The following is a 25564-nucleotide window of genomic DNA, read 5'->3' on the forward strand; positions in this document are numbered from 1 at the left end:
CACACTGCAAGATGGAAATGATGATTTATTGGAGTATCTCCTGCACCACAGACAACAAAGGTTTCTCCAGACATCCGACCAGACCCTCCTGAAAACTCAGCCCTCTCCTGGGCAGAAAACACTGAAGTTCTGTGCCCCCTTCTTGTCCCCAAGCTGTCCCCTCAGCTCTCAGGGGCTCAGGATGAGCCATGACCATGGTCCAGCTCAGGAGAAGGAGAATAACAAGGAATAGCACAGGGAGCAGCACAAAAGACCTCCCACCAGTTTCTAGAAGTAGGAAAAAAAGGGAAAGTAAGAGGTGATGCCACAGACCCAGAGGAGAGAGCTGATCTGTGAGAAGTCAAGCAGCAGAGACAACTGTTCCCCAGACCACTGAGCAGGGCCTTTTTTAGGGCATCTCCCTCCCTTTTCTGTGGACTGAAAGGTGAGCAAGAGATGCCAGCTGCGTACTGGACACTGTTATCGGCACCTGCATGGGCCCAGGGTCTGGAACTTGGCTTCCTCTCCTTCCCTCCCAGAAAGTGGTGTCCATTCCTGCCCAGCAACAAAGGAGGTTCAGGCAGAGCAGCACAGCACACCTGGCCCCACCAGCTCAGGAGTCCAACTTGATGAAGACTTTTGGCCTTGAGAAAATTTTGATTGCCTCGTCTATCTGGGAGAGCTTCCTCTCGAGCTCTACCCTCCTCTTCTGCATCTTGAGGCTGTCTCCACGCATTGGCAGCAGAACCAGGTCCTTTATCAGCTGTTCCTGGCCTGTAAAAACAGAAAAAAAAAAAAAGTTGTATAAGTTGAAAAGCAAAGAAATCCACCCCTTTTTCTAGTGCTATGAACACAATGGCAGCAAGGGAACAAGGACCTGGAATCCTTTTATTGAAAGCTCAGCTGGATGAAGACCTGAGGGACCTGCTCCAGCTTTCAGAACCAAGGACTGGACTAGAAACCTCTGAAGGTCCCTTCCAGCCAAAATCTTTCTAAGATTTTAGGAGCAATAGCAACCCTAACATCAAGTCCACTGGACAAGTGTGCTCCAGAGAGCCAGTACTGTAACCTGCAGGACACTGATTCCTTTTTCCATGCACACAGCTCACATCCTGCCTATATATGCCTTAATCCAGGCAATTCTCCAAGTGGCAGGAATACGTCCCTGTGTCTCTTCTCCCTTATCCTGCCTAGGATTGTTTGTTTTTCTGAGCTGGATTCGCTGTTTCTTTCCCTCTTACTTTGCTTCAGGTTGCCAAGGGTCTCCAGGCGCTGGCCCTCAGGCATCATGGTGTGCCCGGGCGGCGTGTCGGGGTCTGGCAGGTTTCGCAGCCGCTCCTCCATCTGCTTGCGCCACAGCTCCTTCCTCTCCAGCAGGCTGGAGGCAAAGGAGAGCAGGTATCAGCACATCTGGCACAGGCAGAGGCCAGGAATGCACCCTTCAAACCCTGCCAGGTTCCACTGGCTGAGGACCCCAGGGAGCCACGTGCTGGCACACACCCTCATGGTGGGGGATATACTGTGTTTAAATCACATGAGGACCAGCAAATGTGTACCACATCCACAAAGGGCTGCTGGGAGAGATGCACTCAGGCCAACACATGCTCCTTGGAGACAAGAGCTGCTGCTCCTCATTTCTGGCTCACCGTGTCCTCGCCAAACCATCTGTGAGTCAATGGCAGAATGAAGTCAGACAGCATCTCACAGCCAGGGATGCTGGCAGAGGACAGCACAGCCAAAGGACTGGCACCACAGTCAGTCCTAGGACAGGTTCTGTTTCCCATGCAGAACCTCAAAATGCACAGCACTAGCTGGATGTTTCTCAGAACCCAGGCCCAAGGCAGGACGTCAGAGAGCAGTGAGCTCTCTGCCTCTCCAAAACCAGACCTCTTCATGCCAAAGCTACATCACATGGAACAAAGCTTACAAAGGGGCAGGAGCACATTTCTCAAGGCACACAGAGCTTCCCCATATCAGCATCATTGTACAACAGCAAGCAAGGGAGGAGGAGACAAAACTCCCTCTGAGCCCTGTCGCACTGGGCATGGGATGCTGGTTAAGCCAAGAAAGCAGAGGGGACAGCGTTTACTCCCCAGGTCACAGAAAATGGCACTGCTGCACATTGCAAGAGCACCTCTGTGCCCAGCCCATCTCTCCAGGCAGAAGCTGAGGGGTGCATTAAGGCTGTTACAGTCTCGTGGAGCAGAGAGGGGCACACATACTACTGGGGGACGTGGCCCTTTTGCTTGGCGTTGTATTCCTCCTGCTCCCGGTGCTTCTGCTCCAGCAGCTCGGCCAGCGCCTGCAGGGACTGGGAGCGGCGCAGCGGGGCCCGCTTGGCAGTGCAGGCGTTGTGCCTGATGAAGTCAACGCTCCTGCCCTCCACCTGCATCTGGAAAAAGAGACAGCAAGGCATCAGGGGCAGGCTGGCCACATGCACCCAGCCAGCTGCCACTGTCCACACGAGGGAAAAAGCAAAAATGTACCACACAAGGTACTGAATTGTATGGCAGCAGGATAGGCAGACCCTCAGCACAGCCTGTCTCACTGTGCAGCCACAGACAGGCAGGAGCTATGGCCATGGTTTGGGGAGGCAGGTACCAAAAGCAAAGCCTAATCCTGGCCTCTTTAAGGTACCCAAGATGACCACATGCCTTAAAAGCCAGAAGGACAGAAAAAAACCCAGGCTTGACATAGTCCCCATGGCTCCTACTGGTGCATTTGGAGGGCAGAAGAAAAACAGGTTGGGTGCTCACCAGGCCAAGAAATGCAACAGAACCCCTGGCAGAGCAGGAACTTTGCTGATCCTTGGGGCACTTCCCCAGAGACAGCACCTCCACCACAGCTCCTCTGCTGGACAAAAGAGTGGAGAAGGTGGCTGTGTTTGCATTTAAGATTTCCCTGGTCTTCCTCCTTTGTAGATCATGTCCTGGTTAATTAAGTCATTCATGGCATTTAGGAACCAACAAACTGACAACCTCACACTTGCCAAGGGAAAAGGACATGAGTCATGGAGCTGTTTAGGACCTCCCAAACAGACTACTTGAAAGGTTTAACTACTAATGCTGATTTAATTCTCTTTACTAAAACACACACTCATTTCCCAAATTTTTATCTAACATCGAGAAGCCACAGTTCCTTTGATTACAGTAGGAACAACCTCCAAAACCCCAAGACCTCCTGCAAAGCTCTTCGAAGAGCAGATTTGAGATTGCTGGCAGGAGGAGGTGGAATTTTCACAGGGAACTGCATAATCTCCTTAACTATGAGTGAGGATGAAGCTAGAATTAACAGTCCCTGAATATCCATCTCACCACCCCAGTGGCCAAGACCCTGTTCCTTCCCTTCAGCCAGGAACAGTATTTACAGATCTCCCTACTCATGCAGCACGTCTGACTCAACACTTTAGAAGAAGACATGAAGAGTTCAAAGCAGGAGCAATGGATCAGTGCCAGAAATCCCTGGGATGGATGCAGTTAGTGTGTAACTCACCTTGCTTTCAGTACCCTGTGCCTCTGGGTCTGCTCCTGCTTTTGCTCTGACAGGCCTTGGGGACAGTGGCCTGATCCCAGAGCCACAGCGGGAATACGCCCTCAGGAAATTCACAGCCTCGGGATTGGGAGGTGGGGAGGTCTCCTGGGAAAGGCAAGAAAAGATCCACTAGTGGAGGGAGGCTGGAGCAAAGAAAAACCCTCTCAACCAAGTTTGGGTGGTCAACCACGAGCTCAGCCACAGGTTCCCAGCAGGCACACGACAGCACACGCTTTCCCGTGGCCTGGCAGAAGTTCTTGGGGAAGATAACCTGTAGTCAGCCAGCAAAGGCCAACAAACAGCAACAGATCCAGGCCTGGCCACTGAATGAATGGCTCAGAAACAGGGGGGGAACTCTCCACATATTTGGATCAAGCAGGTAGGCACAAAGCTGCCTGCTGAGGTGCTGCTCTCAAGTGCTGCTCTGCTCAGCACCTCAAAGCTGTGGTTATATCACTCTAGAAAGAAAAAGGAGCAGAGAGCGAAGGAGTCTGGTGGAATTGCATCTGAAGGGCATCTTCAAAGGCTGTGGCACAGGCTCACAGTACTTGATGTCTATCAGGTGGTCTGGGACTATCTCAGACAGTCTTGTTGCAAACAAACCCTGAAAACTGAAAGTTGACCCTGTGGCAAGTGGGTGACCTTATGAAAAATGCAGCTGGGGCACTGCTCTGCCCTTGGGAGTGATGGGAACTGCACAGAGCCACCCCTAGATCTTTACAAACACCCAAGGTCTCAGCTGAACTGCAGCTCCCTGGGGAAGATTTCTTCTTGCCTGGCCCATTCAGCTGGACAGAGCTGCAGACAGATGGTGGGACTGGGCAGCCACATTGGTGGGTTTGGTGTGAGAAGCAGGATGCCCTCAGCACTGCCCAGACTGTTCATGCTCCAAAGATGATCAGTCTTGTTGCAACAGGAGATCAGGATCTCTCTGGTATGTTAATGAGAATTGCCTTTACCTAGCACAGTTAGCTCAAAGTTGTTTAGAGTCTGTGACCTCAGGAGCACAGAGCACAGCTTGCCCCATCTCCCTCCACGGGAGCACTGGGACTGCCAGAACCCTTTCCAAGACAACTGCTACAGCTAACAGCCTCAGAGACAGATGACAGAGAAAAAACTCTGCATTAGTCATCAAGATCCAGCAGAATCAACTGAAACTCTGAGCAGCAGTAGCACAGAAGATGGAGATCCTTCACAGGGAACACCTCAGCTCCAGGAGAGCCACAGCAACAGTTAAAGCATCATGAGTCAGTGCCAGGGCCTCTCTGGAGGAATACACAGAGCACAAGTAACGCACCACGCAGAACCTGCCTGCGCAGAGACCACCCCCTTTCCCCAAAACAAAGGAAGAAATGAGCTCAATCTTCCTCTAACCCAGAGGATTTGTCAAACAAGAGCGTAGGCTTGTGTTCTTGAAGTGCTCGTGGGTTTGCTCCCATGTGTGGAAGGGTCACAGATACCAAAGAGGTTGGTGACACACCAGGAAGAAGGGACACAGCAGTTGGAACCACTGGGAATCATCTTGCCAATTTTTACAGTTGTTATCAATACACATCATTTTAGCATCAAAAGCTGGCCACAGATGAAAGGGAAGCAATGCAGAGATGAGGAAGAACTTAAAGGCTCCAACTCAGCACCCTCACAGGCTGTGCTGATCTATGAGGTCTCAACCCTGACTGCCTGGAGATATCTGTGTGCCCCCCCCCAGCAGTGGTTATTCACCAGGACAATCACCTGGGGAAGAATACATGGAACACACCACCCACTGTGTATCCAGAGGGTGGGAACAGTTGGACTGAGGCTCACTGCAGCTTGCAGATCTACCTCTGAGAACCACAATCCGTGGGGTAAAACACCACAGCCTTTTGGCACAAACCCCAGAGAAGTGCTTCCCAAACGTGGGGAAGCTGAAAAGCCAGATGGGAGCACCCCCTGCTACGAGGGGGAAGCAGGACAGGGATTATGGCAGCAATCACCCACTGGAGCCAAACCACACACTCTCACTCACAGCCCCACTGCCACATCTGCCCATTGTGCTTCAGCACTGAGATGCCCCCAGATCCTGCAGGCTCCAGGACTCCCCTGTCTCCATCATCCCACTCGTGGCTGAGCCACACCCCAAGCTTGGAGAGTTCAGGAGCTCCTCCACAGATACCAACCTGCAGCTTGGCCTTCACCTTTGACTCCACATTTTCGTATTTCTGGGATTTCCACAGAGCTTTCACAGGCTTGGGCTGGCTGCGCTCTTGGGCTCGCTCCTTCTCTTTGCACTTCTTCTGAATCTCCTTTATCCGCCTCACATTTTCCTTCTCGTAGTCCTTGGCCTCTTTCTCTGCTCAGCAAGGGGAGACACACCTTCACCTCCCAGACACTGCCAGGGGATGCAGCCACAGATCCCTTCCAAAGCTGGTTCAACAGCCAAGAGAACCAGCAAGTTCTTCCCTCTCCTGCAGACTAGACCATCTCTGCATCCTGCCCCTGTTAGATACACACTCCCAGACTGACTCTTCTGCCAGAGGATCCCACCGTGCCCAGATGAGCATCAGAACAGGTCAGTGCACACTGCTGGTGTTCACAGACTCCCTTGTTCTCCTCTTGTCCCAGTATGGACTATGCCAGACAAGCCATGCCAGCATCCTCTCAAGAGCAAGGCCAGTTCCCAGTTCAGCTCATATGGTGTTTCTGAAGTAGAGAGGGCTGCAGAGCCTTGACCTTGCCCTGTTCCTGGTTTCAGTGTCAGCCATTGTTCCACATTCAAGTGGACACAACCAAGATTATGGATTAGGGGTCTGTTTTATTTTGGTTTTGAATAAAAAAATATCCTTCCTTGGGCTCCCCAAGGCAGGGAATATCTCAGCTGACATAACCAGATGCTCATCCATTCCCCTCCCTGTTTGGGCACAGCATTTGTGGCATCTACCACACTGGCACCAGCTCAGGGCAATGCCAGCACATGAAATAAATTAAAATGGCACACAGGGCTCAACCTTATCTCCTTCCTGGACCTCTGAATGTATTCTGGGTGACATCCCTGCCCTGCAGAAGGGAACATCTTTTGCAAAGATGTCTCACATCCACATACACAGGCACCCTTCCCAAATCCTGCCAGGCTTCACCAACTAGGAACTCGCCACGTTAAACATCCTCAGTACATCAAGGTTTTGTTTGATTCATATAGAAGTTTGACTATAAAGAAGTCCATATTTTTGCACCTTTTTTCAAGTCCCTCTTCCCATTTTAAACCTGAGACTGAAGCCAAAACATCACTGGCTCCAGCACAGGTGACTCCACTGCCAGGCCAAAAGCTGCAGATGGGGTGACCAGCCCTGTAAAGCTCAAGCTCTCCTCAGGCAGCAGATCCTGGGAATCCACCCCAAATCCCCGATGCTTCATCCCTGGCCCCAAAGGCAGCTGAAGCCAGCAGTGACTTGGCTGTACTCACTCTTAACTGGCATTCCCTCGTCAAGGGAGAGCCCTTGGAGCTGCAGTAAGAGGCTGAGTGTCCCTTTCTGTCCCCTCTCCAGGAAGTCCTTTCCACTGGGGCGAATGCGAGGGGCTGGCTGGGCCTGGCGGGCACTGCCCAAAGCAGGGTAGGGGTTGGGAACCGGGTCCAGGGAGGTTAAATACAGCTTCTGAGCATTTCCTTCCAGCCTCCCTCGAGCTGCAGGGAAAGAAAAAGGAGAACCTTCTCAGGAAATGATCTTACCTCAGTTTTCTGCACCCACAGCCCACAAACAACGTGATGACCCCCTCTTCACCTCTGCCTTATGCTTTCCCATCTTTCAACCAGCTGTACAGATCACCACCAGAAGCACCTTCATCAGTGTGAACAGAGACTGTCGAGGACAGCAAGGGATAAGGACATCAAGCTGTGTCAGGCCAAAGCACAAACCCCCAAACCTGTACCAAGCATCAAGGACTCACCTGAGACGGGGCGTTTGTAATACTCTGGAAAGAGCGTTGGGTCTGGAGGAATGGGTCCAGAAATCCTGGATGGCCCTTCACACATCCTGCCACACGTTGCTCTGCCTCTGCCACAGAAACCAACCACCACTGAGAACAGAAATGAACAGGGCTCACTGAGCCACTGAAAAGCTACATTTAATATACATACATATAGTGGAATTTCTGATTTTCATTTGACACCTCACCCCTAGCTCCAGAGATGTCCTGCAGGTAGAAACCACCCCAAACTGGACTCTCTGCAGGTGAAGGGTCCAGCAGCCCTGTCCCTGCTGTGGGTCAGTGTTTTAACCAGTGCTGAAAATGCCCACAGTTGCTGTAATATTGGTATCTTCAGTACAAAAAATCCTTCATGGCTTTGTTCTCCCATCTGGAAACATTGAATGCAGACACAGAAGGAGTGACCAGGAAACATGAGAGCACTGGCCATCATCTGACAGGTTTTATCCTGAGATTTGAACTAACCTGTACCCTGGGCTCCCTCTAAATGGTTCCTGTGGTTCAAACACAATTTGTCCAGAGGAAGCTGAAGGTCCTGCCCCACATGGCCATATCCTCCCTGAGAACACACCTGTGCTGTCACCACCCCTGAGCAGGGTGGGGCTGACCCTCAGAAGGACAAACACTTTACAAAAAGACAAAACATCTCCTTCCAGGACCATGTGGGGCAGAGACTAGATTTCTGGGGAAGAGCCCAGATGGTTTCTAAGGTCTTGGGGAGAACAGAGTTACTTGCTTAGAAGAACATGTTCTCATTTCTGAAGTACTTTTCAAAGCAGCACAGAACCACAAGCCCCTGCCCTGGCCCACACAGGTCCCTGTTGCTTCTCTTCTCTCCATGACAGAAGCACAGACCCTTCCACCAGGAAGGGACAGGAGCAGCCAGCATCAATTTCCCTACACTGTTCACCAAGATCTCCTGGATAGAATTTTTATACCTACAACAAACCCACTCAGAACATGAGCATGCAGGATGCCACAGCAGCAGCTACTGATGAGCTCTCAGCAGATGCCACAAGAGCCTCGTCAGAGTCACACCACAATTTTGACAGGCGCCAGGGCAGCTTGGCTGGAGTCACTGCTGTAAGAGCTGGGGCTACAACCTGCACTCCCTGACTCCTGAGGCAGTAATTTAAACATTTCTGAGACAACTCGATGGGAAGAATCCCTTTCAGGATCCTCAGCATGCCAGCACTGACGGGACGCAGCATCTGCAGTTTAATTTATAAACCAATAAATGATCAGTGCAAGGCTGAGTGAATCTGGCTCATAGCAACTAATGCACTGCAGTCTTCCTTGCTAAATCACCCCTGTTGACATGAGACCCATTAGCAAAATGTTGTTATTCATCTCCTGGACACAGTGGCAGAGGCAATGCAAGCAGTGCTGACTGCTGCACACCAGCATGCATGTGCAGCCTCTACCCAGCTGCTCTGGAAAAGCTATTTCTGAAAAGCAGGCACAGACTCTCAGCTAGAGATAAAAGGATGCTGGCTTGGTATTATTTAATCTCCTCGATAATGGATCAACTAAGCCAGAACAGCCTCTCTTATTCTAGAGGAAAGGAAAAAAAAAAAAAAAAAAAAGCAGTGTTCACCATGAGATCACTCCAGAACGGCTACTGGCTTTGAAATGCACATCTGATCTTGATCTGAACTCGAGTCCCAACCCAGTGATTTACACGCAAAATGACAGGCTGAAATCAAGACCTGTAACAGAGCAGACAATTATTGCGGGGGACTGGAGGAGGAAAGGCAAGCTGATGGGAGGCGGGGGATGAAGGCTCGTTTTATACCTTCACATCCCAACTGCACCCTGCCCTGCTGCAGGGAATTTGCAAATGACACCCACTCCCTGATTTGCAAGTCACATCACCTCTGGCATGGGATCTTGCAAGATCAGACAACCTCATTACAATAGGGAGCATCTTGTCCATGTAGGGACCTACAGGGACACAAGCCCCCAGCAGCAGTGCCCCTGCCACTGGCACAGACCTCTCCAGCTGCTGCTCTGCTCCTGCTGACCACAGACCCAGCTGGGGGACACGAGTGAGAGACCCTCATGGCTCACTCCTGCCAAGAGGGACTGTATGACCTCTGCTGATTCCCACCTGCTTCATTTCTTGGGACAGCTTTGCCGCACCAACAGGACCATGCTGAGCCAATTCCACTCACTGCCCCTGCATCAAACAAGTCACTTCTTTCACTGGGTTTGTTTTCTGCCCATGTAAGCTTTTGTCCAAAAGAAACGTGACTTTTACATCCACAGGGGGATCGGAGAAGCACTGGAGCAAGCACCAGGGAAACACAGCAGGAGCACATATGAACACAGAGGAGAGAGATGAGGGAACAGGGTCAGCCCTCTTGGGGGCTTTCCTGCACCCAGGAAAGCATCTGCTTTACCACCACATCAGAAACCTAAACATCAACAGTGCAGTACCCAACCTGCTGCCCGCAGACACACCATTTATGCATTCACAGGCTGTGAGATTCAGGCACACTCTGCAGAAGCAGGCTGAGTAAGCCCAGGCAAACAGATGTACGTGTGCCACTGCTCTCTGTTCCTGCCCCCCACCAGCCTGTGGACTCCCTAGGGAAGAGTCACAGCTCCCAGGCACCCTGCACAGCTACAGGAGGCATGGAGCAGTTGCTGGAGTAACCCAATAACTTCAACACTGCTCATTCAGCCCAGTGTGCTGCTCCCTCCACCAGAACCATGGCTTTATGCTGGCCTAGGAGCCAAGCAATGCAGGTTGCAGTTCTCTCTCTCTCAGAGTGTCTGCAAGTTTAATAACCATTAACTCGACTCTGTGCCCTTTGCTGCAGGTTGACCAAGTGGTAAAAATGCTGCTTATCCCCCTGGTAAACTGAGCCTTTTCAGAGCCTGTAAGAACCACAGCTTCCTTTTGTGGCTTGTTTTTGACATCGTAGTTAAGGTAACTGCAAAACATGGGAACAAACAAGCCTCAGGCAGGTGCATTTCACAGCCTTGAGCCTCGGCATCTGACTTTGAAGCATTCCCTCTTTTTCACAGATGACATTTTCACTGTGCCTGGGTCCCTGGCCAGGAAGCTGCTACCACACACAGAGCTGATGCCAGCCCAGCTTCTTGCCTTCATGAGCCAATCTCTGCAAAAAGCATGGGAAAAAACATCCCACGGTTGTGATAAGCTGTGATAAGCAGAGCAAGTCATCTGCAGCAAATCAAAGGGCTAATCTCCGTGCAGCTGGTCTTGCATGTTTGATTCCTTCCTCAACAGTTTTAGCTGAAATGAAAAGTCACATCAGGATAACTTCCACGCCCGCGGGCTGCACTAGAACTGCACCAATAGATCTGTGACCATTCCTCTCAAAAAACTGGGAGTTGGGACCAGAGATCGGTGTGCTGTGGATCTACCCAGTGGTTTTTATCCCTGCCTAAGCCTTCTCCTTGCTAACTACTATGAGACAGATAAATATTCTCCTTTTAATACTATTCTCCATGCAGATTTCCCCAGGTCTCACCAGATCTTCCCCATCTGCCAGTCTCAAAGACCCATTTTTCCTTTGGTCTCTTTGAAAACAAAGGGACAGGTACAGCCAGGTGCCATACTCGCATTTCCATTTCTGGGAGCTGGTGTCTACCAACAGCTCTTTAGGAATAAAGCCAGCTTGGACAGTCTGCGCAGGGAGTCAGACGCATTTCCTGCAGCGGCTGGAGCGGGAGCTGAACGAGGGCCGTGCTCGGCACTGGCAGGTGGGCAGAGACTGCTGCGGGTACTACAGAGCTGCAGCCCAGTCCTCTCTCTGGAGGGAAGGACAGGTGAGGACGCGGAGGCCCCACCTCAACGCGTGGGATTCCTCTCGGATGCAAGGACGAGCCCCGTGCTGAGGCTGGAGCTTGTGTGGCAGCCCCCAACTCCTTCGGCCGGGCTGGCACGGGAGATGAGCACCGGCCCCGCCTGGGGACACGTGCTGAGAGCCGGCCCCGCGCGGAGCGACAGCGGACCCCGCTGGGGGACCGGACACCACCGGGGGACCCCCTGGCTCCCTTCGCCGGGGCTCGGGAGGCGCTGCCAGCAGCGCAGTCCCGGGGTGCCGGGGGCCCGCAGCCTCCCCCGGGCGCTACCCCCGGCCCGGCTCCCCGCCGTCCCCGGCCTGCGCCGCTCCCGAGCCCCGGCGGGCGGCCCCGGGCCGGGCAGGGGCCTGTGCGGCTGCCCCGAGAGGACTCACCGAGGGAGGCCGCGGAGAAGCGCTCCCGGCCGGGCCGGGCTGGGCTGGGCCCGCCCGCCGGCAGCCGAGGGCCCGGCCCGGCCCCGCCGCTCCCCGGCAACCGCCGCTTCCGCCGGGATGGGCGGGCCCGGCCCCGAGGGCCCCGGCGCTGCTCCCTCGGCACCGCCGGTTGTGCCCGGGCAGCCGCAGCACACGGGGGACGCCGAGCCCCCGGCCGCCCCCGGTCCCCAGTGCGCAACATCTGCACGAAACACACAGGGATGGCACGGGGGAATCCAGGCTTCGCGGCTGGAATTCGCTTCGCCCAGACGGGCGCTCCTGTGGTCACCGTCCCGCTCTGCCTGCGCAGGCAGCTTCAGGCTGCAGCCAGCCCACGAGAGGCCCCTTTCACCTCTCCGCACTACTCTGCGGTCACGTCTCCTTCTCACCCAGCAGTCTCGGCTCCCTCGTTCCTTCACTGGGATCATCCTGGGATGTTTTGTGCTTCTTTCTTCTCATAGAGAAGGAGCTGTGCTTTAGATTGTTCTGCCCAATACAAACTTAGTGACAAAGGCACAAAGGAAGGTTCACAGTTCCAGGACAGCTTCAAAAGAGACCCCAAACTGCCATGAAAACAGTCAGGGCTCTTCTACCTGAATGAAGGTGGTGACTGCCAGGTGAGCTCAGGACACATTATCTCATCCATTTTACACAGCACACAGACTCCACAGGCATTAGATGCTCACACGTATGGCAGGATCATTGAGTACAAATCCCGGCCCTGCACAGGACAACCCCAAGAATCCCACCCTGTGCCTCCCAGAGCAATGCCCAAATTCTTCTTGAACTCTGGCAAGCCTGGAGCCACAACCACTTCCCTCGGGAGACTACTCCAGTGCCAAACCACCTTCCGGGTGAAGAACCTTTTCCTAATATCCAATCTAACCATGCACTTCCTTCACACAGCTCACAACAGAGATGAGAATGTGCAGAGCACAAGAGCAGCCATGCTCCTACCCTTTAACACAGCACAGCAGTAGACTTGTTCCTGTCAGAGTCTGGAAGGTAACTATCCAAAGGTAAACACCTAATATACACACCAAGCAAAGAAAGTGATCCCATCAATACTGCAGGGATTTTGCTTTTTACTTGGTGTCTTCTGGCAACTTGTACGATAAGTGGGGAAGGACTGAGTCTCCTGTTCACTTTTATTAAGATGATTTTAGCTTGACCAAATCAAACACAAGCACACAGCTGCATAGAGAATTCCCTCAACAAACACAGCTTTTTATTTCTGTAGAAAACATGAAACTTTTCAGGAAAGTCCAGCTTATGGAACAGCAGCGTGCATGTTAATATACATAAATACACGAGGTTACAATTTAGTGAGAAATTAATTTAAAAAAAAAGCTTTCAAGTACACAAAACAAATGTAGTAAAATTAGACTATCCTTTCCACATACCTGCCTCAGAGAGAAACATTTCTCAAAAGGAATGAACTTCCACCCCATCATTTTCCAACAAATCTCTCCACTGGACACCAGCTGCAGGAGAGCGTGAAAATGGGCTGGACCAGAGGGTTAATAGCCAGTGTTTGAAATCAAGAGCACATTTACCCATGGCAGTTCAGTCCCTGTTCTCTCAGCTATCAGGATGTGTGTAGTGTGACAGTTACCCAGCCAGCACATTAAGAGAGCTGCAAGAGGTAGGAAATACCTCCTTCCTTCCACTTTCAGGTCCCTGAAAGGTTGATGCTGTACAACTTTGTTACCCACGACACTGTGGCAATCCCGTGACCCAGGGAGGCATTTATTTAGTAACAGTCACAGAAATGAGAACGTGGCCCCACAGGCACGGCAGGGGTGCTGCCAGGCAGTAAACACAACTGACATAAGCACAGAGCTTATGGAAAAACAGCTGCTGGATGCAGGCAGCCTCTTCAGTAGAAGGAATAATGTCTACAGATAGGGAAGAATAGCTCAATGCATCACAGACTTCCTGAATATTTTCCTGCCAAGACACCAAAAACAGAGAATTATAGTATCATTTAAATAAAACATCAGTTTGAATGAATTTGAAAGACATTTACCACATACAGGAAGCCAAAAGGCTGATCCTTATGTTACTAACTTTAATCCATTCCTTCTGCTTTTTGTCCTATAGGAGTTTAGAGCAGCACTAAACTCTTTCCTAATAATTTTACAAACTGAGGATTAAAACATAAATCAGTCTCCAAGAGAGAAGAAAAAGGCATCTGAACAACAGATACTCCCTGATCTTGCTCTATGTGCTCTCATGGTTAAATCAGCAACCTGTGCAACGGGGCTGTGTCCCATTTCCAAGCCATGTAATGGCAGAGATCCCACAATTCACTTCAGCTACTGCAAGTGCAAAGGGCAATTCAAGTTTTCCTACCAGTCTCCAAAGACAAAAATTAAATGTTTGCAGAAAACAGAAACATTTAAAACTCTTCAAACAATTTAAACCAGAACTGTTCCTATCAGAACATATTTTACATGTTTAAAAAAACCAAGAAACTCAGGCTATTAAATAAGAATCTACGTATCTTAAAAACTGGGTTTTTTTTTACATTACAGCCATATTTTCCAAGGTAGGAATGTTCATAAGTTATTTCTTTGAAGTGCCTCACAGAGGTTTTGGTTGGCATCTGGCTCCTCAGTCATCACCTCCACAGTCTCCCACTCACCTGACCTACTGGATTTCTTGATGGCCTCTACCACACTCTGCATGTACAGGCCATCTTCAAAAGAGGCTGCCATAGACACAGGTTCATGATCCCACGTCCGACGGTCTTCCTGGTCTTGGAAAGACTGCCGCAGGGCTTGCACCATGTACACCATTCCTTTCAGGTAAAGCAGCGGGATGTCCTTGAAGCCCTTATCCAAAAGGCCCTTGTTGAGAGGCAGAGAGTCTGTAAACAGCAGCTCTTCCTGGAGCGCAGTGTTCTTCTGCCCGTACAAGTCTGTCCCGCGAGCTATGAGGCGACCGGCAGAGCCCACAATCATGACCTCATGGATGAACGATCCGGGCATGTTGAAGTTGAGAGTCACAGTGCAGCAGACACCGTCGCTCATGAGCATCTGGAAAACGCAGAAGTCATCGCTGGTGACGTGGCGGATCCCGCTGATGGCCGTGTTCTGCTTCACAAAGGTCTTGAGCAAGCCGTGGACCTTCTCAGCTCTCCTGCTGGTGAGGTGAGTCAGGAGGTCGATGATGTAGGTGCCCATGGTGTGCAGCCCACCCCCTCCCATGAGCTCGTCACAGATCCAGTTGTACTTGTGGCTGAGCAGGCTCCCCCCGTAGACTCGCACGTCGCAGATGATGACCTTGCCCACGTAGTGCTCCTTTATCAGCTGCTTCATCTTCACAAAGGCGGGCAGGAAACGCAGAACGTTGCCAACGATGCTCATCAGCTTGGGGTAATACCTGGCAGCTGTGACCATCCTGAAGGCATCCACAGAGGTAGCAGCTTTCTCACACAGCACGTTCTTCCCTATTCCTGCAGCACAAATGAAAAAATAATACAATATTTAGCACACTTGAGCAAAACATGCTCAGATGTCACAAAAGTTGTCAAGAAGTGGTGTTTTTAAAAGTTGGGCTTTCCTGCTGCAATTTCTAAGGTAAAGATCTGGGAACTAAAGTAGGAATGCCAAGTCCAGCAAGACTCAATGCTGTTTCCAAGATGCTCCAGTTGCAGAGTTGACGAACTCTCACAGAGGGAGGCTCCAAATAAAGAGAGGATTTTTACATCATGAAAGATAAATGTCCAAATGGCATCACGTGGCATCAAAACAATTCACAATATGAGTGGTATAGTTAAAGCACTCATGTATAGCCAGAGAACAAAAAAAAAAAAAAAAAAAAAAAAAAAAAAAAAAAAAAAAAAAAAAAAAAGCCATGTGCCCTGCAGGGAAGAGGTGGGGGAAGGGGAGATTTGATTTTCACTTTGTATTTCACCATCACTATATAATTTTATTTTTTTAAATTAATATAAATGGGGCATACAATTTACTTATATATAAAAATGTATATATATAAAAGACATACATACAGATTTTGTGTACAGAACACAAGAATTAGAAATAATGTTTTGGTAAGTGGACTGTTTTAAAACAACCCTTTCTAATTAGAAAGCAAATCCTTTTGGTCTACACATACAGCCTGTTTGTACAATCAGACAAAAGGTGACTGAGTTACACACACAAGGGCTGCACCCCAAGCTGACCCAGTGCACTATTATTGCTCCTGATGCACTTTACATTGTGCTCAGCCTAAATCAATGGGGCAGTCAATAATCCTCTTTTTTCCCCTGGCTGTAAAGCAGAAATTAAGTAATACAAAAGAGCATGACAGTACAAGTTTTAACCAGTTCTTACATTTGGAGCTTTTCTGGTATCCCCCTTCTGATGGCAGGGCTTTACTTTTTACTGTTTTTTCCTGTTTTACATCTCTTCTTATCTAATATCAAATACTTATCTAAACATTTTTCAGTGTAATAACCACGTTATTCCTAACATGGTTATTACAGACAATAGCCGGGGATGCCAGGCCTGAAGGTCAGTCATGGCACACCACAGTTTCTGCCCAAGATTTGCAGGAATCACTGCACACGCTGGTGGGCGCCTCTCTGAAAGCTCCTCCTCAGCCAGGAGCAGACTGTGCTCCCTGCTCAGCACAGCTTTTAATTGACTCCCAGTGAGAAGGTACCAGCACAGGCACTTCAATCGGTCTCTGGCACGCGAGGGGAAGGCACATTCCCCACTGTGGCTCCTGCTCTCCGTGCTCCCCCTCCCGGCTGCACCCAGCCAGCCCTCCAGGAACCCTCTGAGGTGGCCAGGGGCCAGCGCGCTCCCATGACACAGCTCAGCCAGGGGACAGCTACAGGAGACTCAGAACCTCTGCTTCTAATAGACACAAGTGAAATCCAGTCAGAAAATGGGAAGAGTAAAGTGAGAAATCCCCTGTATTGATAGGAGTCTAGAGCAGCTTTAATGAACAAAGGGTCAGGTCAAATTCCCAGGGGACACCCTGGCTGTCCATTGGTAATCCCCATTTCAGGGACCATTTCTGACTCCCCAGTCCTGCTGCCAAGGGAAGGCACAACACTCAGTTCAGTACTTTTCAGGGCTAGCTGAAGCACCTGGACAAGCATCTGGAGCTGCTTCAGTCCAGTTTATCTGCCTTGTTTAAATGGTGCTTGTCTCCAGGCAGGTTACAGTAAAGCACCACCAGAGAAAGCAAAGGGATGCTCACAGCATCCCGAGCAGATCTGTACCCTCAAAGCTTGCAGAAAACCAAAGTGACTCTCACTCCACAGGTACAGCTCTGCAGCCAGTGCTGTGCTGGTGCTGCTCCCCTGCTGCCCAGCCCTGGGTCCCTGCAGCAGGGACTGAGCAGAGACAGCCAGCCTGGGGACAGCCCTGTCACACAGGGCTCTCCTTGCTCTGCTGACCAGCCTCGCCCTCGCTCAGCGCTGTGCCTGTGGCGGCAGCCCAGGCTGAGCCACTTGAGGAGCTAAAACTGGCTGATGCCTTTTTTTGGGATGGCAGCCAGTGCAGCACACTGACAGCTCGGCACAGCCAGAGTGCCAGGATGGAGACTGGGGAACACAGAACAGCTCTGGGATAACCCTGCCGTTGCCTTCAGTGGAACATCCCTCCAGCTGTCCCCAAGCTCACAGAGATGGCCGTGAAGCAAGGACAAGGGCCAAGTCAGAGATGGCTACAAGGTCCCTCACCAAGGTAATGGCCATGCCTTTTGTTTTTCAAGGCAGTGCAGCTTACATCCCTGGGGTTGTTACTATTGTTTTGGTAATGAATAACCTGAACTTTGTACCACATTGTTTTCCTAAACCACAGCTGCAAAATTTTCAGTTGAGGTCCTCACCAGCCAGGAGACATGAGAGCATGGATGGGTGCATTTAACTGTGGGACATGAACCACAACACAGACATTTGGTGAAATTTATTTAGTTCCTCTGAGATCAAAAGAAGTGTAAATTTAAAGACAGCGTCTTGCTTTGCCTGTTGTGGAGATAAACCATAAGATTAGACTGATTTTAATATGAACTATCCCCTGGGCTTTGATCTGTTCTGTCTGGTTCATGAACTCAAACCAGTGTCACTGCTTTGTCCCCAGGCTTGTTCATGGATGCCTGTCAGCAAGAATCTTAGGCAAGAAAACTGCACCACCTAAAAAAGCTGGGTTTTTTCATTCTCTTTACCAAATGGAAGCTTAAAAAAGTAGAAAAATGTACAAAAAAAAGTGGTAAGTGTCACCACTTTAAAACAAACAAACCAAGCCAAACAAAACACAACACACAAGACCATTATTACTGCACCACTTCTGACATTTCCTAAAGCCCAGTCTCTTGGCAAGTAAACACCAATCTGTTATAAACAATTCACAGCAAATAATTCTCTGATTATAATCATCACTGTATCAATCAACTTCCAAAAAAAATGTTGCTGCCATATTTGGCCCTACCCTGGTTCTGTGTTCCTTCAGAACATTCAGGCACAGGAAACCACCCAATACTGGCTTTAAATAAGTCATGATGCAGCAGACCTGCAAATAGCACTGCAATGAACCTGGAAAGCTGAAAGGCAAGGTCAGCACCACAGTGGTCTGAGATGTCTGCATCAGTTTACAGACCAGAACATCTCAGGACAGAGGAAGTGATTGTTACCCTCTCCTGGCTTTTTCAGCCTTCCACTTCCTAAACTTGCATTCAAGCATAAATACAACCTCTGTATTTCTGCACCAGCTTTACCTCCCTTTCCTCCTCTGGATAATGTCACCTTACGGGTTCCCAGCCTTCAATTAAGGAATCCCAATCCCTTTTAGTTAATAATCCATCAGAGAATGGTGAATCCTCTCCTTTTTAGCCCACTTGATCATCAAGAGCCCCAAGACCTAGTGAAATGCATATTACCTAACAAGTGCTTTAAAGAGCTTTTAGCATATTTGAATAGATAAATTCTAACTTACAGTTCAAATATTTAAAAATCAGAATACCTTAAATTCAAAGAATAGTAGTCTAACAAGGTAAACAAACAAATCTAAAAGTATCAAAAAGAAAATTAAAAAAAAGCCTGAAATCTCTCTCTGCATATCTAAGAGGCATTGCAAATGTTTGTGCAGGGACTTGTTTATTTCCAAAAGAAATTACTGTAGAGAAAAGAGGAACAACAAACCACCCAGGCTCACAGGGTCTGAGATTACCTGTCCTAAAATTAACTTGTGTATCTCCTGTAAACGCAGTAAAAATATCACCCTTGTTATTTACAGAATTACACGCAAACTGACACCCACGCTGCACTACAGGAGAGGACATTAACACTACAAAGTCACACACTGGGGAATTAAGAAATGTCAGGATGCCTGGGCAGTTGGCTCCCATCTCCCTGTCCAACCAGTCTGGGGTGTCATCCCTTCTTTCTCATCTAGCTGGATTCCTCCTGCTGTCCCCAACATCTGCCCTCCTGAGTCAGGTAGAAGGATTCCTCCACCTGGGACCACACCAGCCTGCTATGGACATGGATGTGCCAAGAGTGGTCCAGGTAGTGGCCAGGGTCACAGCTAAAACAGCATTTCTTAGCTCCTAATTCACAAGATTCTACTGAGTGCCTACAAATATTTTTTCAAAGGCTTTCAACTTTCAAGTTTTATTTTACTTGTGGAGAAAGCATAAAGCAGAGCTGAACAACCTTCCCCTTCCAGGCAAATCTCAGTTTCCTATTACAGAACATGGGAAAATCTAAAATTAATTCAACAATTTGGTTTGTTTTTTTGTTTGTTTTTTTTATTGCTCTGGGTTTTTTTAATGGACATAAAGCCATTTACCATTTATCTCATTATTGTCTTTGATACAGCTGATTTTTGTTACAAACTCCCTACCATAACTTCAGTCTGACCCAAGCAAAATATTTTAGCCCAATTGGTTCAAGCAGATCTATAAGCAATTACTAACAGTATTTTTACCAAAAAAAACCCCAAACAAACAAAAAAAAACAACAAAAAAAACCCAAAACAAACAAGAAAAAAAAACAAAACAAAACAAACAAAAAAAAAAAAAAAAAACAAAAAAACAAAACAAAAAAAAAAAAAACCACAAAAAGAAAACACCAAAAAAAACCCCAGGTAACCCTTCTCACAAATGCCACACAAAATTTTTAGCACTGCATTTGCCCGTTGGTGCAACCAGAACTGTGCTGGGGTAGCAGCTTCAAATCTCAATCTGCCAACAAGCTATGGATTTTTGGTCCAACTCCAAGGATAAAAAGGTACCTAGAGCCTTCACAGCAATTTGCCGAGTCAGTGGTGGAGGGATGTTGATGCAAACCAAATCTACGTCCTGATGCAGCAAGACATCGTCAGTCCGACTCGTGTAGAAGGAGATGTTCATCTCCTCTGCCAGCTGCTTGGCTTCCTCTTCAGTCTTCCCCCAAAGAGCTTCAATGGAGAAGCCTTCTGCCCTCAGCAAGGGTACCAGGACCCGGGCAGCACTACCAGTTCCAAACACACCCACTCCAGGGAGCATTTTCATTCTTCATTCATTTATTCAAGCATCAGGGTCTACACACAGGCCTTCAATAAAATGTTCGGCTCCTCAGCTCGGTGTTCCATCCACAGCTCCTAAAATGTGAAAAGTTACAAGTCGTTATCAGGAAAAGGCACATTGTGATATCAAACACACCTACCCTGAATGCCACCTTCTGTCCTTTGTATGGCTTTCAACATTCTCAAACATCCTAAAGACAAAAACCAAAACCCCCAAAAGGTGCAATCTATAGAGATACAGTATTAAAGGACAAACTTAACAAACCTATTGCAGAAGACTGGTAAGAAAGCAGCTTGATAGAGTCATCTCCTCAGCTTCAAAACTCAGCACATGGGGACAGAAACACACACAAGAATGCAGAATAAACAAGACACAGAGAGGCACAAACTGGGAGTGACAGGAAGCACCAAGAGGACAGGACATGGAGTCTGTCACACCAGCAGTAAAAGCAGTGCTGCTCTATTTGTGATGATGTAAGTCCCTAAATGAGATAAAGGTTTGTGACATGAGGTAATATCTTTTATTAGACCAATTGAAATAGCTGGAAATAATAGACATGCTTTGGAACACATAAATCTTTCTTCCAAATTAAATACACAAACTGAAAACAACTACTTGGACCTTAACAATTTTATGGCAAATAGCTAAGTCAGTCTAGAGAAGATTTAGAAAATGTATCCTGTGGGTAAAGCCTGGATTCAGTGAGCTTGTTTTGCCTGGGGAGGAGAAGCCTACAAGGAGAGTTTAAATACATGTGTTTAAATACACGGAAATCTGCTCGCTGAAAGGAAAAGGGCGCTCCTCTGTGTCCACTGTGGGTAGTTAAAGCTTCACTTAGGACAGTTAAAAATATCTCCTCCTGCCAATGCCACTTAATCGCCAGGAATGCAGGGTTTGCACAGAATTATTATACTCCATACACACAAACAATTGGCCAAGTCACACTCCTTTTGTTCTTCCAAATATTTCCTGATAAATCATCTCCTTCAATCCCTACCTGCCAGTCTGCCTTAGCACAGCTGCTGTCCCCACCTGGCCAAACTGCCTTTAGCACTCGCTTTAGCACCAGCTTCAAGGAGAGATGTCAGAAGTCTCCTCAATCTCTGACACCACAGAAACCTACAATCCAGCTTTTGTTCTGTGCCTTTCTGAATTCTCATCTACTACACCCACTTGACCTTTTTGGAATTTTTTTTTTTTTTGAGAGAAAAATATGACTAGTTCCATTTTTGTTAGAAGCTTACAATGAAAAAGCAAAGACCATATCTAAAAAAAGAGAACTGATACCAGCATCTTTGGAAAAGACACTTATAAGCAGCAAGAATCACGGCCTGTTTCAGAAACAGTGTTACTCATCTCCCCATCTCAAGATACTCACATTAAGTGACAACACATGAAAGCAAATCCTGACACAGCACTGGGCAGTACCAGCACAGAAGTGGAGCTACTCCCAGTGCAAGTGCTTTGTTTGCAATCAGCATCTCATTAGTCTGGGGGTGCCTGCACTGCCCAGCATGTGTTATAAAACTGAACTCTGACTGAATTCCTGGGTATTCCTGTAGTACAGACATTAAACTAGAAAACAGAAATGCTTGAGGATATTTATCTTGCAAAATGCACAAATGTTTACAGATGCTATAAAACAACTTATGAAATATTTACTTAATTAATTCAGTATGTTTTTCCCTATTCTGTGTGATGCAGCATTTGCAGTGATACTGTCACTGTCATTCTTTATAAAGATTAACAAAGTTCATTGGCATAAACTCCTTTTTATCCAACATTTAGCAGAACACTCAAACAAGGCAGTGACAAAGATCAAAAGGATCTTGAAAATTTTTACTAGTCTACATAAAAGGGTGGGACCCTGGAATACTGGCAAGGAGGATGGCTCCTACCCAGGTTTGCGTTATATATATCACCTGAATAAAACAAACAAACAAAAAAACAACAACAAAAAAATGCAAAAAACCTTGCAACTGGATGGACAGCGGGCATAACTACTGAAGTGCCCACAAATCTGTTTAGCAGTTTATGGTCTGGAAGAGTTAAAAATTCTTACAGCAGAAAGAACCTCTTTGTTTGAAGGGACATAAAGTGAGGTGGAACAGAGACCAGGTGAGTGTGTGCCTGCTTGCACCAGATCACACAGACGTGTCTAACTTACACAACACCACAGTGGCTCAGAAAGGGCTGAATTCATTGAGAATGCTCTAGGAGAACACCACAGTATGTGCAACAGGAGACTCCTGCTACTCAGATAAGCTGATTTCTGTAACAATCACACACTTTAAGTGTTACTCTTCTCTGGTTTTCCATCCAACTGCCTCTTAAAAATAATCTCAGTCAGTGGAATTAATCTTAAACTCACTTATCCCAAAATATAGTACGCTTCTACATTGGTATCACTAGCAGCTGTTGGCACAAACTTACAAAATCTAGTGATCAGCTACCATGCACCAGTTCCTGATGCTACAAGAACTTCAGGTCACCAGCTCACCACTAGTACCACCACGAAGTGGCCAACCCAGCCTCAGCAATGACTTCCAGCAGGGCAGCCTGAGCTCTCTGGGTATGCAGACACAGCTTGAATGGTCAAAGGGCCCCACAGGGCTGGAGACCCCAAATGTTGCAGCCACCAGGCTCTGCAGAGTGGCCCTGAGCAGAGGGCACGCTTCTCTTCCTTCCCCTGAGAGCCACCTGCAGCCTCCTCTTCCCCCACCAGACTTTCACCTGGTTTGGCAGGGCAGCACAGCAGGGTGGATGTGGGTGCTGAAGGGCAGCAAAAAGACAATCCTTCCATGGGGCAAATCACAGAGCAGAACTGAGCTGAGAGAGCTTTTACAAAGGGCTACACCTGGGTATTGCAGCCTTGACACACACACACACTGCAGACACACTCCAGTGCTGGCACGAGAGGGATTCCAGCCCAGGCCACCCTGAGGAAACAGCCTAAGCCCTCTAGGTCAGAAAAAGGCCACTGCTGAGGAGAGGCAGCTGTAATTAACAGCTTGGGAAGAAGGAACAGGGATCTCAGAAGAACCGCACTGTGCTGCCTCAGAAGTCCCCAGAGCACCATCGTCTGGAGCTCTACGTGCACATCTGGCACTTTTCCTCTAAGCAGGGGGGAGCAGAAGTGGAAGTGCTGCAGAGGTGATCAAAAGCACCAAAATATTTTGAAAAGTAAGACCTAAGCAAGGAAAGACTCCTCAGTTTGGAACAGACATGACAAGTAATAAAGTCAAGAGTGGCTTAGCTTAGGATGGAGAAAACGGAAATTTTCACTGTCCTTCACCATTTAAGAGCACATCAAATGGAGCTCAGAGAAGGCAGAATCAAAACAATCTGAAGGAGGTGGTTCCTTGCAGCAGACTTTTTTAAGTTGTGAAGTGCCCTTGCCATGAGACAGTGCAGACATTTGTCATTCACAGGGAGTGAGAAGAGAGACTCCACTGAGGCTCACTGAATACACAGAAATCACATCTAGCACTGAACTGAAAACTAGAGAAAACTGGTTTTGGCAGAGCATGGGAACAGCTCTGAGAAATAAATGCCTGAAACTGGTACCAACACCAGCTTAGAATTAGGTACAATTTCTACATATTTACTTTAGAACCCACCAAGCCTCAAACTTTCAAGCAAGCCTCAGCAAATTAGTTACAAAAATTAAAATCCTAGTGCATCAACCTCTCCAGAAGTCAAACACTGGAATGAACACTTCAATGAGAACCCTTCCCCAGAGAACACAAAAGGCAGAGCTTTTATGGTCATCTGAAACCAGACTGCAACAGGCATCTTGCATGTCAGGAGATAAAAATCAATCTCCTTTTAACAGAGATTAATAATCAATCCTGCAACATCATTCTGACTTAAATTTTCCAACAGAAGCACTTAAGAGCTCTGCCATTCCTTTTTTTGGTGGCCACACCTTCATTTTTGCTGAATTTCACAGTGAGTTTGAAGTCCCATCCTGGTCATAGAAAGGAAGAACCTTTTTGACTCTTTTGGTACACATAGCAACAAGAAGTTTGTGACCCAGTGCAATGAAAAACCTGATAGTTCCTACAGGATCCCATCTTTTCCACATTGAAGCAGTCTGGGAGCTCCAAAGGCAGAAGTCTCAAAAACTAGATAGTACAGTCAAGGATCACAGGGCCCAGAAACTGTTGTGGACCATTACAGATGGCCAAAGGTAGTAAAATAACAGCCCATGTTCAGAAAGGTGCTGGGCAGGGTAGCACTGGCTCTGCATAAAGAGAAAGCTTTCACATGTCCCCAACTTATCCTGAAAAGTTCCTTTTGGGTTCCAAGGAAGATGAGGCACATGGTAGAGGAGCACACCAGCAAACACTTCTGCCCTCTGGCACGAATATATTTGAGGCTGTGTATGAAATGTTTCACGTGTTGATGTCAAAACTGACGGGCTTTCTTTACTAAACGTGCTTTTGATTCAGTGCCAGCAGGTTGTGCGATAACCCACGAGTCCACGGCCTCAAGGAACTCCCACCACACCTCGAGACAAGCCCAGCAGAGCACTCGGTCCTTCCTGGTCTGCATGTACAGCAGCAAAGGCCCCGTTCCAGGCACAGCACTTCCCACAGGTGCCGCCACAGGTCCAAGGTGGCAGTGAGGACCGTGCCGGAGACAGCAGCAGCCGGAAAATCCTAGGAACCAACCCGGCCTTCATGCAAAGCTCGTGGCATGGCCACGGCAGCCCCGGGATGCCTCTGGCGTGGCCCACGGTGCTCTGAGCTGCCCGGGGCAGCGGGGCTTGGGCAGCTGCTCTTCGTGTGCGGGCTCCTCACAGGGCTGGACGGGACAGAGCTCACCTGACCTCGCCTCACCTCTGCAACAGGGCAGGGCTCACCTCGCCTCACCTCACCAGACCTCCCCCCTTCCAGGGCTCTGGACGGGACAGGCCCCACCTCACCTCACCTCACCGGCCCACACGGAGCTGGTACCCCCGGCCCCTCCCCAGCCGCTCCCGGCCCCGTGCCCTCTGGCAGGAGCGCGCCCCCCTCGCCGCCCAGCGGCCCCGGGACAGCGGAGGAGCCGGGGGGGCTCGAGGGGTCGGAGCCGCCCTCACCTGTGCCCGGCCGGGCCACCGGGGTTGTCCCGCCTGGCGCATCCTCGGGCCGGGCGCGCTCCCGAGGCGGCCGCGCGCTCCCGGGGCGGCGGCCCTGCCCGGGCAGCGCATGCGCGGCAGCCCAGCGCCGCACCGCCCCTCCGCCGGGCAGCGGCTCCCAACATGGCGGCGCCCAGGGGGCTTCACGCGCTGCGTAAGGAATGGCCAATCCTGCGGCCGGAGATGGGCG

The 25564-nt window shown here is 49.1% G+C and overlaps 2 protein-coding genes across 6 annotated transcripts; both read right to left on the reverse strand.

Annotated features, from left to right (window-relative positions):
• Positions 1 to 5: 5 nt before the first annotated feature.
• On the reverse strand, positions 6 to 11786 carry ENKD1 (enkurin domain containing 1). 5 transcript variants are annotated; one of them, XM_053987166.1, is made up of 9 exons: positions 11685 to 11771; positions 9071 to 9182; positions 7435 to 7541; positions 6953 to 7171; positions 5670 to 5842; positions 3472 to 3615; positions 2202 to 2371; positions 1221 to 1357; positions 6 to 753 (listed from the first exon to the last, which is right to left on the reverse strand). In XM_053987166.1, the coding sequence occupies exons 3-9, from the start codon at positions 7517 to 7519 to the stop codon at positions 593 to 595; spliced, it is 1089 nt and encodes a 362-aa protein (XP_053843141.1). In that variant the 5' UTR covers positions 7520 to 7541; positions 9071 to 9182; positions 11685 to 11771; the 3' UTR covers positions 6 to 592. The 5 variants fall into 5 exon arrangements, with proteins under 5 accessions (XP_053843141.1, XP_053843140.1, XP_053843137.1 ...); XM_053987165.1 differs by having other exon boundaries at positions 7435 to 7563; XM_053987162.1 differs by lacking the exon at positions 9071 to 9182 and having other exon boundaries at positions 11685 to 11786.
• Positions 11787 to 12922: 1136 nt separating this feature from the next.
• GFOD2 (glucose-fructose oxidoreductase domain containing 2) lies at positions 12923 to 25446 on the reverse strand. The gene is made up of 3 exons (XM_053987172.1): positions 25336 to 25446; positions 19976 to 20323; positions 12923 to 15183 (listed from the first exon to the last, which is right to left on the reverse strand). The coding sequence occupies exons 2-3, from the start codon at positions 20232 to 20234 to the stop codon at positions 14285 to 14287; spliced, it is 1158 nt and encodes a 385-aa protein (XP_053843147.1). The 5' UTR covers positions 20235 to 20323; positions 25336 to 25446; the 3' UTR covers positions 12923 to 14284.
• Positions 25447 to 25564: the final 118 nt, after the last annotated feature.

This window comes from Vidua macroura, chromosome 11, assembly GCF_024509145.1.
Source record: "Vidua macroura isolate BioBank_ID:100142 chromosome 11, ASM2450914v1, whole genome shotgun sequence".
Classification (NCBI taxonomy): Eukaryota; Metazoa; Chordata; class Aves; order Passeriformes; family Viduidae; genus Vidua; species Vidua macroura.

What these genes read in the sequence shown, in the direction of transcription:
- ENKD1 (XM_053987162.1), bottom strand. Translation starts at nt 7,519, where the DNA reads ATGTGTGAAGGGCCATCCAGGATTTCTGGACCCATTCCTCCAGACCCA. An exon ending in TTACAAACGCCCCGTCTCAG is followed by an intron (nt 7,172 to 7,434) that starts GTGAGTCCTTGA and finishes CTTTCCCTGCAG; the next exon opens with CTCGAGGGAGGCTGGAAGGA. An exon ending in CGAGGGAATGCCAGTTAAGA is followed by an intron (nt 5,843 to 6,952) that starts GTGAGTACAGCC and finishes CTTGCTGAGCAG; the next exon opens with AGAAAGAGGCCAAGGACTAC.
- GFOD2 (XM_053987172.1), bottom strand. Translation starts at nt 20,234, where the DNA reads ATGAAAATGCTCCCTGGAGTGGGTGTGTTTGGAACTGGTAGTGCTGCC. An exon ending in AATTGCTGTGAAGGCTCTAG is followed by an intron (nt 15,184 to 19,975) that starts GTACCTTTTTAT and finishes TTTGTGCTGCAG; the next exon opens with GAATAGGGAAGAACGTGCTG.